Raw genomic sequence first — 14,023 nt, forward strand, 5'->3', positions numbered from 1 at the left:
TCTGAAGGCCAATTCAAGTACAAAGTTGAAGCCAAAAAAAAAAAAAAACAAAGAGTATTGGAGACGATGTCACATATTCTGACTCCGATCTTCAATGGTGAGAATTATGGGTTTTGGCGCATCAAGATGAAAACAATTTTTTAGACAAAGAAACTGTGGGAAATTGTTAAAGGAGGAGTTCAAAATCCACCCGCACAAGGAGATCATAGCTCCAAAGTCGTGCAACAAAAGACTCTGTGTGATGAAGCATCTTTAAAGAATTTGACGGCATTGCAAATTCTTCAAAGTGCTGTCTCGGATTAAATATTTCCGAGAATCGCCCCTGCATAAAGCGCAAGAGAAACTTGGAACGCTTTGAAATTGGAATTCCAAGGATCACTACAAGTAAGGATGATAAAACTTCAGTCTCTTAGAAGGGAGTATGAGAATTTGAAGATGAATGAAAGTGACAGTATCAACACTTTCACGACAAAGTTGATTGAGATGGGAAATCAACTTAGAGTTCATGGATAAGAGAAATCAGACTATCAAATAGTCCAAAAATTCTGATTTCACTTCCCTAAAGGTTTGATAGTATTGTAGCATGTTGGAACAAACTAAAGATTTAACCATGCTATCAGTTACAGACTTGATGGGCACGTTGAAAGCACACGAGAAGCGTGCATCACTTCTTGAAGAACAATCAACGGAAGGAGCATTCTATGGAGAAAACAAACGTGAAGAAAAAAAGCCGAGAAATATTGTGGCGTTTGCAAACGTAAGAATCACAACGAGAGTAATTGTTGGAATAAGGAGAACAAATGGGTTCTTTCGCAAAAAGTGGCGAACAATGAGAGAAAAATGTTTCGTATGTAACAAAACGGGATATTTAGCAAAAAACTTCAAGCTTAGAAAAGCCGAGGGAGCGGATTTAAGTCTAAAAGAAACATATGATGAGGGTCATATGATGTTTAGTGTGGTTGAAGAAGAAGTATCAGTAAAAGTAAATGATGAAACATGGTTAGTTACGTTGACAGCGGGTGCACTAACCATATGACCAAGGAAGTTAAATACTTCATCACTTTTGATGAAAGTATAAAGGTTCCGATCAAAGTGGGAATGGTCAACGTGTAATGATGGCAGAAAAAGGAAACATCAAAGTGATGACAAGCCAAAGGAGAGAAGATTATCAAAGAGGAGTTTCTAGTGCCGGGTTTAGCAGGAAATCTATTGAGTGTCTCAAATGATATCAAAAGGATACAGAGTCCTATTTGAAGACAATAAATGCCTCATCAACGACCTTCAAGGGAGAAGGATTCTGAACATTAAGATGAAGCATAAGAGTTTTCCATTTAGATAGAGTAACTCCGACGCAAGTGCCTTGAAGAAGAACCAAGGATGAAGCTTGAAGTAAAACAGAAATATGATTAAGGGGGAGTGTTGAAGTATAGTCATATCTCTTATAAGATAAAATTACATTTACATAAGTTAGTTATTACTCCAAGAGTCATGAGTTGTCATTTTCTTAAAGTTGTGTTTTTTCAATTAAAAGTCATGTTTGTTTTAAGAGTCATGTTGTTTCAAAACAATGTTTCATTTTGTATAAGTAGAGATGGAGTCTGTTTGTCTGTATTTGTAATACAAGTCAGAGTGTAATACAATAAAGTTGATTACATTCATACTCTGTTTTTTCTCTTTTCTTCATAACAGTAAAACACCAAACACAAAAACACCAACACTCACGACATTGACAAGCAACTTCTCTCTCTTCCCAAGCCAAGAAGATGCAAACATTGGCACGCTCAGCCGGTGGACGAATGTTTCTCGTCTTTCTGGTCTATAGAGCTCAACACTGGCTTTGTTTTTGAGATTCTTTCTAAAGCTCTGTTTCTTCTTAGTATTATGCATTAATCAACTTTTTGAACTTTTCTCAAACATTTTGTAGGTATTTTTTTATTGATTAATAAATTTTACATTTTAACAAGAAAGTAATTTTGTTCATGTATATTTACTTTATTCATTCACATTAATGTTTGCCATGTACATATATGGTTTCAACTTTTCATATGAACGTGTATAATCATATTCATATATAACAACAGTATGAGCTATTTCCATGTAGTGTGTTCAATTATCAAACTGTTTTAAAATATATTATTTTATATTAAAATATAGTACCCAATTAATTTCTTTTTGCGAAAACTAGAGATCGTGTGCATGCTATTATCTTAAGAATAACAAAAAAAAAAAGTTTGTGTGGCCACTTGAGAGAAAAGGGAAACTATGTGGTTCCGTTTTAGCCTTATCGAGTTATCGTCATACATGAAATCGAATCTTACGATGTCAAGAAGCAAACAAAATTTCCCTTTATTCCCAATTCGACGAATAAGATTCTTGAAAAGTCAAGCTTGTGGCCAAGAAGATGGGTTTTATAGTAGAGTAGTCACGTGGTATATCCCAAAAAAAGATCTAAAACCAAAAAAAAAACCAAAACTGAAAGTCATAATTTTTGCTTTTTCTTCTTGCGAAGTTATTGGTGCATGGCCCTATTTTGATCTCAAGAGTCGTTATTCTTATATCACGATACAAGGTCATTATCAATTTCAATGTACGTGATTCACGTACCCACACATACTGACATACACACACACATATTATATATATATATATATAAGTATTTTTGTTAAAGACGTACCGACACATATATATGTACGTGATATGCTAAATCACATCTAATTCCGCAACATGCCCGTACTATCCTTTAACATGGAATATATATGTAACAATCCAACGAAGGTCATTATATGGTAGAATCAAATTCTTTACACACTCTGTTGTTTTAATGGTTAGAAACGTCAATTTTCTATCATGAGTTGATAAATCACTACCACAATTTTTTGTAGAGGAATGGTGAATAATTTAATGATGCATTTATCCTGTTTTAAATTTTTATTTAAATTGTTAATTGATTTTTCATAAGATCCATATCATAAATTTACACAATTTGTAGCAAATATTTTCATTTTTACTAACTAATTAAATCACACCTAACTTTATTACTGACAAATAAGCCTTGTTAGCTAGTAACAGCCGCATATTAGTGTAAGAATTTCTACAAAAATGTTATACGCATATTTTTTTTTTTCTTGACATCAACATTCTAAAAATTATACGCATCTATCGAGGTCTTAGAGCATCATTATCCCTGATACCTCAAATGGGTTTCTTAACAATATTTTATTACTAAATTTAGATTAGGAAACATTCTTAAGAAATTTAATGGTTTTAATGGTGCATTGCTAAAACTTTATTGGGTTTCTTATAAAAAAAATGGTTTTGAATAAATATGTTTTATTTATGACAAATATAATTATTTGATAACAACATTCATAACATTAACACAATTGATACATAAATTTGATTATTAAATAAAACATTAACATATTCATACTTATTGCACAGGTTTTCATAAGTTTGATCAAAAACATTTTGGAAAGTTTGATTAAAAGAATCATAGAAATATTGATTAAAAGCATCATCAAGTGATCCTTCATTATTGTTATTGGATGATGAAGCCATAATAACAATGGAAATAGAAGAAGAAGAATAGAAGAAGAACAAGAATAGAAACGATTAAGAAAATAAGAGAAATATTTTGGAGAAGATGATATAGAGAACAACAATAGAAGAAGAAGACTGAGATATGTTTGTTTCCTCAAACCGTTTATTGCCAATATACATGGTGTAACAGCTGTATCACCTTCTTCCCTCATTAAGTGAATACCATGTAGTAAAGTCATTATCTTCAAGACCAACATGAAGAAAACGCTGTGCACCTGAAAAAACAGAGTCTTCAAGTTAGAAAACAACAAAAAGGCAAAGACAAACACAATCAAGATCAGATAGAGACCCAGGAAAAATGATGAAATAAAGAAAAAAACAAACCTTATTAAAATGTTCATAATGTCTGTTTCCTAATCCAAAAACTACATACTTCAGGTTCTTGTGCCACTCTCCTCTATCGTTGCCCTGTAAATACAAGTAACAACATCAGAAACAAGAAAAGAGAACCCACAAGTTACAATAAAAAAAATGGAGCCAAGCAAAGCAAAAAGATTAACCTCGGTGAACCATTTCTAAAATCTCACCGCATTAACTGTTACCTTACGTTCTACATATCTGTTAGTCAAGCAAAACACATCGGTTAAGCTTCAAAAAAACACACATCAACTCACAAATCAGCACATCGGTTAAGCTTGATCAAATCAGCACTTTGGTTAAACATATCGTATCCAATCAGCAAATCAGCACTTTGATTACACTTATACAGCACATACAACAATCTAAATCAAGCTTGATAAAAAAAAAAAAACAAAGATTAATAATAGAATTGGATATGATTTACCGTAGAAATCATTTTGGAAATCCTCAACCTCTGATGCATCCACCGAGGCTTTGAGGGAAGGAGGAGAAGAGGATTGGAAGTGGAGAGGGATCGAAACAGCTGCCGTCAGAGATACATGCAACCGCGGCGGAGAATCCAAATAGACGGAGATACATGCGGTGGGAGTTTCCGATGCCTCCACCGAAGCGATGATTTCATCATCGGGGTCTCGCAAATCGAACGGTTGCGCCGGAGATTTGACGGAGGAGCAGAGTCTGGTTCTTCGTCGGAGGAGAAGAACATTGATGTTTGAAATTTCGAGAATGTGTAAAACAAAGAGAAATAAACCAATACTCTTATGCCACATTGCAATAAGGAACGCTCTTTCTTGATCCTAAATAAGGATCGACTTCTGCTCTTTACACTCATTTTCTTAATTTTTTGTTTTTTTAATTGCTTAAGAAACCAACATCGAAACCGCGATATTGATGCTCTTAAGGCTTGACATTCCGTATGAATTAAATACAGATCAAATAAATTTTTTTTTTTTTGAGTTTTCAGATCAAATAAATTGTAACCATTTCTTCCTTTCGTAGCTATAATTATATGATAATAACGTCTACATGCAAGCTAAACGATTTTGAATTTTTAGTATAGTAAGTTTTGCGTTTCGTCATCTGCTATGTGAAGTATTCTCTATAGTTCATCTAATAGTTTGAACCGACCATTATTGAATGAGTGCGTAAGACATCTGGTTATAAGTGAAATTGCATCAACTCCAAAAAACTATAATTTTTTTTTTAAATGTATATATTAACTTTTTTGTCTCCAAAAAACAGTCGATCCACAGCTTTCTTATAAGGGAATTCAACTGGCAGTAGTTTTGATAGCAAACGCAACCGCTATTTCTTCCCAGTTATTTTCTATCAAAGAGTGTAAGTTTATTGGTCGTTCTTGTCCTAAAATGTGGTCAAAATTGATTTAGAATACTTGTCAGCGACTCATCGTAATTAACTTAAAAGTATATATAATATTCCTCCCCTATAATATATTTCGTCCAATTTTTAAACTATTATGTATTAGAGCATGTTATGATTAAATTAATTAATATACTCTATTCCTTATTTCAAGAAGTAAAAGTAATCACGTTTCAGTCACATACTCACATGTGTACATTTCGGAGATGCATGCCTGCGTGATATAAAAAATATATAACTAACTATAAACATAGCAAAAATCAAACGGTTGCTGATTTTATTATAATAAATTATTCCCAAAGTTTACAAAATAAGTACCCGCATAATCTATCTGTTTAAAACTTAGATAGACATAGCATTAACTCATACATAGTTTCAGATTATTACATAATTAAAGCCATAATGCACCAACGCGCTTAAGCATTGGAAGGAGAGAGCGATTAAGGTGAAGACTCATGACTTGATTGGCTCCACCAACGAGCTGTCCTCCTATGAACACCACCGGTACGGTTGGGCTGCAGCCAAGCTGAGCCAAAGCTTGCTCTATCTCTTTTCCTCTGTTGATCTCGTCGAGCTCATAGATTGTTGGATTCACGCCAAAGTCTAAGAAGAGAGTCTTGATTGTGTGAGACATGCAGCAAGAGTTCTTGCTAAAGATCACTACCGACTTCTCGGAGATCATCTTCTGTAGCTTATCCATTGGTGTTATAATGTCAAAGATTGTTCGAAAAGCAACTCGTGGAGGATGAAAGTAGTTGTGTTTTGATTGAAATTTAAATTCCAGAGAACTTAAAGAGATCGGAGATATTTGGGTAAAGATGCGAGGTGACTTTGAGTTAATGTGTTTGATGTAGTGAATGGTCTAGAAGTGTCCTTTATATAGCCTTCTGAGGTACGTAAGCTTTCATATTTTGCCAGTTTAAATTTAATGAAACCTTTTTCTAAGAGAATCAACTTTAGCACATATAAAGTATCCAAATATATAAAAATATATTGAAAAGAAAAATATAGAGTATTTGAAAGAAAAGAATTAGGAGGTTCATTCTTCTTGCCTTTGTGCCTCTTACAGCTAGAGAATAAAAAAAGTGTAACTATCAATTAATTGAGTAAAACGTACAGATACATAATCTAATCGATCAGATGTGACTTGGTGGAATATTTGATACGGACGAACCATGTCATGTCTTGATGCCTTCTATTTAATTTTTCAGTGTCAAAAGACATATTTATCGCATTAATGCATATTTATCTTTTAAATTTCCCCAAAATTTGGGGTTGGGATTTTTGAATTGTTATATATACAATCAACTTTAGGGGTGTTAGCTTTGGATAAACTAAACTAATTTGGTATAGAAAGAAAAAAAAAAGCGATAATAAAACTGAAAATGATTTTGATTTCAGTTGAAAAAATTAGCTTTTAATTAACCAAAAAAAAATCATAGTTTAAACGAAATCCAACTCTCTTTTTCCCAAAACGAAATCAAATAAAAAAAATAGAAAAGTTTAATCAAAATTAGTTCTTTTGAAATTAAAAGGATAAAAAATTAGTTCTTTTGAAATTAAAAAGAAGCAGTTAGATATTGTGAGTGCTGCTAATTAAGTAAATGAATAATTTTTGTTTTGGAAAAAATATTTAACTGGAATGATATGTTTTTTATAACTTACATGCTATTTAATGTTATTTAATGTAATAGCATGTTATTATAAGAAAACATAGTGCTATTCTATAAAACATCATCTTACTCAGAAAAATAACACCAATCGTTTGTGTGTTTTTGTTTTTTTGTATTTTTTTGTTTTTTGATTAAAAGAACATAGTGACCTCCGTCCTCTGCGAAGACTCGAGATCGTATGGTATATCTCCAGAATAATCTTCTTCTTCTTTTTCTCTATATCGTGCTATACGTGGCTCTAGCCTCACTTACAATTACAACGTTTTTTTTTTCATAAAATTTCGTCATAATCATTTTGGGAATAAAGCTAAATTTTGTATGATTCTTGACATCGTAGAGATTCGATCTCACTCCACGAGGATAAGGCTCACCACTGGAACAAAAGTCAATTCTTTTTTTTTCTCTCTCTATATCTTGACGTAAGGTGGCTTTAACTGTGATCCGGAGAGTCGTTATTCGCATATACAAATTACAATGTGTTTCTTACGTAAAACACATATATTATCGCAGAGCATCCAATTCCAGAGCTAATTTGTACCCTTGATTGTATAAACATTGCTTCAACAATCTTAGTTTTATTTTTATCTCGCTCACTTATTGGACGTGTACATTCTCAATTCTTTGAACTGCATGCAACATAATGGTTTATGGATTCAAAAAAAAATAAAAATAAAAATAAAAAAGGTCATGGGCTTATAAACATAAGGCAAATTTCATGAGTAAAACATGAAGCTTTAGATTGGTTTAAATTTAACCAGAAATGTTAAAAGCGGATCGATTAAGTGAATGGCGAAGATCTTATGATATAGTTAATTAGTCATCACATTCTTTTATGAAAATTGTTTCAATTTGAAAGCAATTATTTACACTTGATACAATTAATACCGTCAATAAAAAAAAAATTGAAGTAAAAATTTAACCTCTGGCATGACTTATAGCAAAATATTTCACCTCTGATTTTAATTTCGTATGTATTGGAGCATGATATGCATTAACCGTACATAAGGGCTGAAAAATATTATTCAATGCATGTTTAAACAGTTTCTTTACCCGTACATACAATATTTTTCAGTATTTATAAAAGTATGTAGATATAATCATCGGAAAGGAGACGTCGTCCAACATTAGCTGATATGATTGTAAAATGTTCCCACACGTTACAAAATATTTCAAAACTTATAATCTATCCTCTACAAAATTAGCTCTCAAGTCTCAATCTACCCTTTCAAAACTTAATAGAAAAAGTCACAAAACATTCGAACATTAGATATATAATTTTTCTTTTTTAGTCTTTGATTTATAATAATATTTATGAAACCTACGTTTTACGTATGTATCTCTCTGAATCAAAGCCATAACGCCCCAACGCGCTTAAGCATTGGAACGAGAGAGCGATTGAGATGAAGACTCATGACTTGGTTGGCTCCACCTACGAGCTGCCCTCCTATGAAAACCACCGGAACAGTTGGGCTGCAGCCGAGTTGAGCCAATGCTTGCTCTATCTCCTGTCCTCTGTTGGTTTCGTCGAGCTCATAGATCGTGGGGTTTACGCCAAAGTCTAAGAAGAGAGTCTTGATTGTATGAGACATGCAGCACAAGTTCTTGCTAAAGATCACTACCGACTTCTCGGATCATCTTCTGTAGCTTATCCATTAGTGTTATAATGTGAAAGTTTGTTCCAAAAGCGGCTTGCAAATGATGAAAAGTGGTGCCTTTAGATCAAAATTGTAGATTAGGGGTGAAAATTCCAAGCTAGAGAACGTATAGAGAGATGGCTATATCTTTGGTGAAGATGAGAAGTAACTCTGAATTTGATGTTTTTGATGAAGTAAATGGTCAATAAGGGTCCATTATATATAGCTCTCTTAGGTACGTAAGGTTTCATACAATGGATTAAATGTAATGAAAATCTTTTTTTAAAGAGAATCAACTTTAGCTTTTGTGCCTCTTGCAGCTAGAGAATAAAAAGCGTAACTATCAATTAATTGGGTAAAACGTACAGATAACAAAATCTCTTAGGTCGGATGTGAGGAATATTTATTACTGACGAACCAAGTCATATCTTGGTACATATACTTTCTTCTATCACATAAATGCATACATATAGTACTTATCACATAAACCAGAGTGGACAATTAAAAAATTATTTATATAATAGTTTAAAACTTAATAAGTTACACAAATGATAAAGTACATATAGTTTTCAATTTTTTTTTTTATAAAACCAAACTAAAATGAAAGAGTATATTGCCAAGAAAAAAAATTAGTAGTGACAAATGTGGATACTTATAAATTGTTATCATGTAAACTATTATGATCTGAGAAATGGAAAATTTTGTTTTGTAGGATTCGATTATTTTAAGCCTGGACCCCAATTTCGGATGGATGATCCAGATTTTGGATAGATTACTCGAATAAGACTGGCTGGATTGGTAAATTACAAAATATTTTAAGGGTGTAAATGTATTTGAACTTTTTTTCGACTTAGAAAAAATCATATGCACTTCACTTTCTTTTTAAACGGGTTATTGAGAATTTAGGTCATCAGAATCCGAGAACTTAATTCGCAATGTTCTTCTGCAGAAAGCTCTGATCCAGAATTAGAAAGCCCTGAGGATCGAGGGACAAATCGACAAACTAATTATAAGTCTCTTATCTTGGTCAATATTTACCATTTTGTTTTGTATGTGGTTGTCTTTGTTGTGGGATTCTTTAACTTTCCGTAGATTTAATGGTTTTTTGTAGAGTTCTCTCTATATTTGAAGTTAGATTTTGTTGTAATGGAATTTTGATTGGCATTGTGAATTTTTTGTGCAGAAAGCTCGGATCACGATTTAGCTTTCACGAATTTAGATCGAAGAACAAATGTAAGTTTCTTCATCTTTGGTCAATCTTTCTCAAAATCGAAGATCTGCTCCATATTTGGTTTACTTTATTCTGGTTTTCTTGGGTTTTTCTCTGTTTTACGAGTTCCACATATTTAACAATAGTAGATTCTGGTTACAATTGATGTTGAGTTAAATAACTTGCAAAGTTTTTTCTCTGAATTTAGTAGTTTTTTTTTTGCTATTGTTATGTATCTCTTTAGATTTGGAGTCAAACAATAAAAAAATTTCTGGTTGTTCTGATTAGTGTTGTGGTTTTGTTCTGTGCAATTGTTACTGTAATTATCGGTGAAATATGGTTTTGAACAACAATCATAGTTTGGGAGTTGCAGCTCTCATCAATTATATACAGGCAAACAACAAAGCAACTGTCGATGTAGTTGGTAACTCAAGTAACCCAGAAGCTAAACTCAATGGTTCGCATATCAGTATGGCTGTGGAGGCTATGAGGTTTGATTTCACGCGTGAGGGAACTGCCCACTTGTTGGAAGAACATTCTAAAGATAAGGATGTAATCGGGACAGACCCACTTCTACGAATGCAAAGGATAAGACACAAGATTAGTTGATCATAACAAACACAGAAGCCCAACAAGAAGAAGGTGCTATGGGCCGTCCAAGTGTGAAGCCTACTACGATGACAAACTCTTCCTAGCTGAAACTATCCAGCTGTTACCACTAATGTGCAGCGGTAACTGAGAAAAAATGACAAAACGCGAATCCAGTCAAGCTGAACTTCGTACGGGAAATACACCTCACTGAATCTTGTTATGTAACAGATTTGATGTCTCGGATTGTGAGCTCTCATGTGACAGACATGATGCTTGTCACTCCGATCCTCACCTTTTGCTTTTCTGCTTTTCTCATTTCTTCTCCGTATAACCATTGTAATGCGCTGGGTTTAAGTTTAAGTAATAAGGTTGAATAAAGTTATTTTCTTCCTTTTGTTTTTCAAACGCTTCCATGGTATCAGAGTCTCACGGTTCAAAGAATTCACAATGCCAATCAAAATTCCACCTATACTAAATTCGTGAATGGTGAATTTCCCGTACGAAGACCAGCTTGAATTCCTGTGACTGGAGATGAAACAGGGGGTGATTGTGGTGTTGGGTCATCACCCATACTAAATTCGTGAATGGTGATTTTTTTCCGATCACTCATGTTGGTTCAGCAGTTCTTCCGAGTTTACAAGGTAATTTACCACTTGAGGATATTTTAGTATGTTCAGGAATTGCAAAATCTCTCTTATCTCCTTCAAAACTCACTGCTGACTACCTTTGTGCCTTTGAATTTGATGATAATAGTGTATATGTGAAGGACAAGCAGACAAGGAAGCTGTTGACCAAGGGAAATAGACATAAAAACCTCTATGTGTTGGAGAATCCTCATTTCCTTGCCTTCTACTCAAATAGGAAGCAAGCTACTAGTGGTGCGGCTTGATCATCTTCACAAGTACGTTCTCAACGTCTCTCAAAGACTGAAGCCATAGTTATCAATAAAGTAGATCCTCAGTTTTGTGATGCTTGCCAAGGGCAAAATAAGTATACTTCTCTTTTCTAGTTCGGATTTTGTTTCTTCAAGGCCCCATGAACGCATTCTATGTGATTTATGGGGTCCAGCAGCTATAGTTTCAACTCAAAGATTTTGTGATTATATCATCTTTGTTGATAAATTATCCACATTCTCTTGATTTTATCCTTTAAAGTTGAAGTCAGAATTTTTCTCAGTGTTTTTTTCTCTTCCAAAAGTTAGTGGAAACTCAATTACAAACCAATACTTCTATGTTTCAATGCCATGTTCGAAAACATGGTCGTCTCAGCTGATTAATCGTGATTAAATGCTCGACGGCCCTTCGGCAAAATCGGTTACAAAATCAGAGAAAAAAATATCGATTTTTTGTGTGTTTCAATATTAGAATTAGGATATTACATGGTAGATCTTTCGTATTCATGCTGAAACCAGAAAAACAAATATTATTAAAATAGAGTTTTGATGTCTAAAAAGAGAGTGGCTGTCATTTTTAGGCTCTGTAAACTCGTGAAACATTAGATTAGAGATGAATTGAAAATTATCAGTTTACCCTTAGTTTATAATAAATGAGAAAAAGACAAACAAACCATATGAGGGTTCAAACTATCTTGTCAATCTTCTTCCGCGGATGTCTTCTTCTATTCAGACTAGTCCATATGAAATTCTTGTTGGTCGGACACTGGTCTACACTTCTCTTTATGTGTTTGGTTGCAGTTGTTATCTCTATTTACGCTTATGCTCGCAATAAGTTTGATCCAAAGTCCTTATTGTGAGTTTTTCTTGGCTATAATGAGAAGTATAAGAGGCACTACTGTCTTCATCCTCCAACTGGTAAAGTTTTTATCTCTCGCAATGTACTCTTTCATGAGCATACTTTTTCCTTCTCTGATGAGTACTTAAGGTTCTTACCCTCTGCTACTACTCCACTTTTGTTTGCATGGTTTTTTGGTTATCGTTTTTCTCCCTCTGCGGATGCAAATGCAAAGATCACTCCAGTCTCGGATGATGTTACTGATGTGGTCATAACTTTGTTCAGTCTATACATGTTTTACCTACCACAGTTCCTTCACAAATGCCAGAAGTGTCTACTGAGACTCCAAAGAGGAATTCTGAGTGTACGGCTGGATTTGATCCGTTTCTATACGCAACAGCTCCTCTCCAGTTCTCTTCGGACAGATACTTGTGAGCACCAATCGTCATCTTCTTCTGCAACAGATTCTCCCCAGTTTAATATCTTCACTGACTAGGAATTTTCTCCTCTCAATCCATCTACAGCTACTTTCAGTACTTCTACAGCTGCTTCCTTAAGCTTGTCTTCTGCGGAGTCTACTCCAGTACATGCTCTTGCATACTCGATGCAGACTCGAGAAAAATCAAGTATCTTTAAGCCTAACCCACGCTATGCTTTTTTCACCGTGAAACCCAACTATCCTGAATCCCATATTTTGAAGTCTGCTCTGAAAGATGAGGGCTGGTATAACGCTATGGATAAAGAAGTTGTCTCATTTCACTAAACTGATACATTTGATCTTGTTTCACCACATCCTGTAAATAAATTTTTAAGTTGTAAGTGAGTTTTTAAGACTAAACTGCATTCAGATGGCTCTCCTGATCGTCTTAAAGCCTGTTTAATCGCTAAAGGGTATGAACAAGAAGAATGAATTGATTACTTAGAAATCTATAGTCGGTTGTACAAACTGCAACTGTTCGTTTGGTATTGGATGTGGTTACTGCAAAACAATGGAGTGTCAAACAACTAGATGTTAAAGATGCATTTTTACATGGTGATTTAAAAAAAACTATTTACATGGTGCAACCTCCAGGATTTGAAGATCCTACAAACCCTAACTACATCTGTAAACTAAAGAACACTATCTATGGCCTTAAATAGGCACCTAGAGCTTGGTTTGATAAGTTCAGCTCATTCCTCCTTATATTTGGTTTCAAGTGCACCATGGGGGATCCTTCACTCTTTGTGTATCTCAATAGCTCAGACATTATATACCTTTTGCTCTATGTCGATAACATGCTCCTCACGGGTAGTAATGATTCTCAAATCAAGAAATTACTTGATGAACTGTCTTCTACTTCCAGGATGAAAAACATGGGTCTTGTCCACTACTTTCTTGGCATTCGGGCTCATTTTCATGAAGGAGATCTCTTTCTCAGCCAAGAAAAGTACTCTTCAAATCTCCTAATTGCTGCAGGAATGCAGGATTGTGCACCGATGCCGACGCCTCTTCCCCTGTAATTGGAAAAAGTTGCAGGTCAGACTGAGCTTTTTCCAGATCCTACTTATTTCAGGAGTCTGACAGGAAAATTACAGCTGTGAACTACATCTGTCATAAGATGCATCAGCCCACAGTTGCAGCATTCTCCAGCCTCAAACGCATTCTTCGGTATCTCAAGGACACATTGCACATGGGATTTTATCTCTACAATGACACTGACTTTACATTGAGGGCCTACAGCAACAGCGAATGGGCAGGTTGCAAGAGCACAAGACGTTCCACATGAGATTTTTTCACTTTCTTTGGCTCCAAAATTATCTATTGGTCCGCCAAAAGATACTCCACTGTGTCACGGTCTTCAACTG

At 34.3% G+C, this 14,023-nt stretch overlaps 1 protein-coding gene and 1 pseudogene across 1 annotated transcript; both read right to left on the bottom strand.

The window, feature by feature from the left end:
• Positions 1–5,589: 5,589 nt before the first annotated feature.
• On the bottom strand, positions 5,590–6,181 carry LOC18028453 (monothiol glutaredoxin-S4). Its single transcript, XM_006414409.2, has one exon. It carries the CDS (start codon positions 6,038–6,040, stop codon positions 5,732–5,734), a length of 309 nt encoding a protein of 102 aa, XP_006414472.1. The 5' UTR covers positions 6,041–6,181; the 3' UTR covers positions 5,590–5,731.
• A 1,990-nt stretch (positions 6,182–8,171) lies between these two features.
• Positions 8,172–8,666, bottom strand: LOC18028454 (annotated as a pseudogene).
• Positions 8,667–14,023: the final 5,357 nt, after the last annotated feature.

This window comes from Eutrema salsugineum, unplaced genomic scaffold (assembly GCF_000478725.1).
Source record: "Eutrema salsugineum unplaced genomic scaffold, Eutsalg1_0 scaffold_1, whole genome shotgun sequence".
Lineage (NCBI taxonomy): Eukaryota > Viridiplantae > Streptophyta > Magnoliopsida > Brassicales > Brassicaceae > Eutrema > Eutrema salsugineum.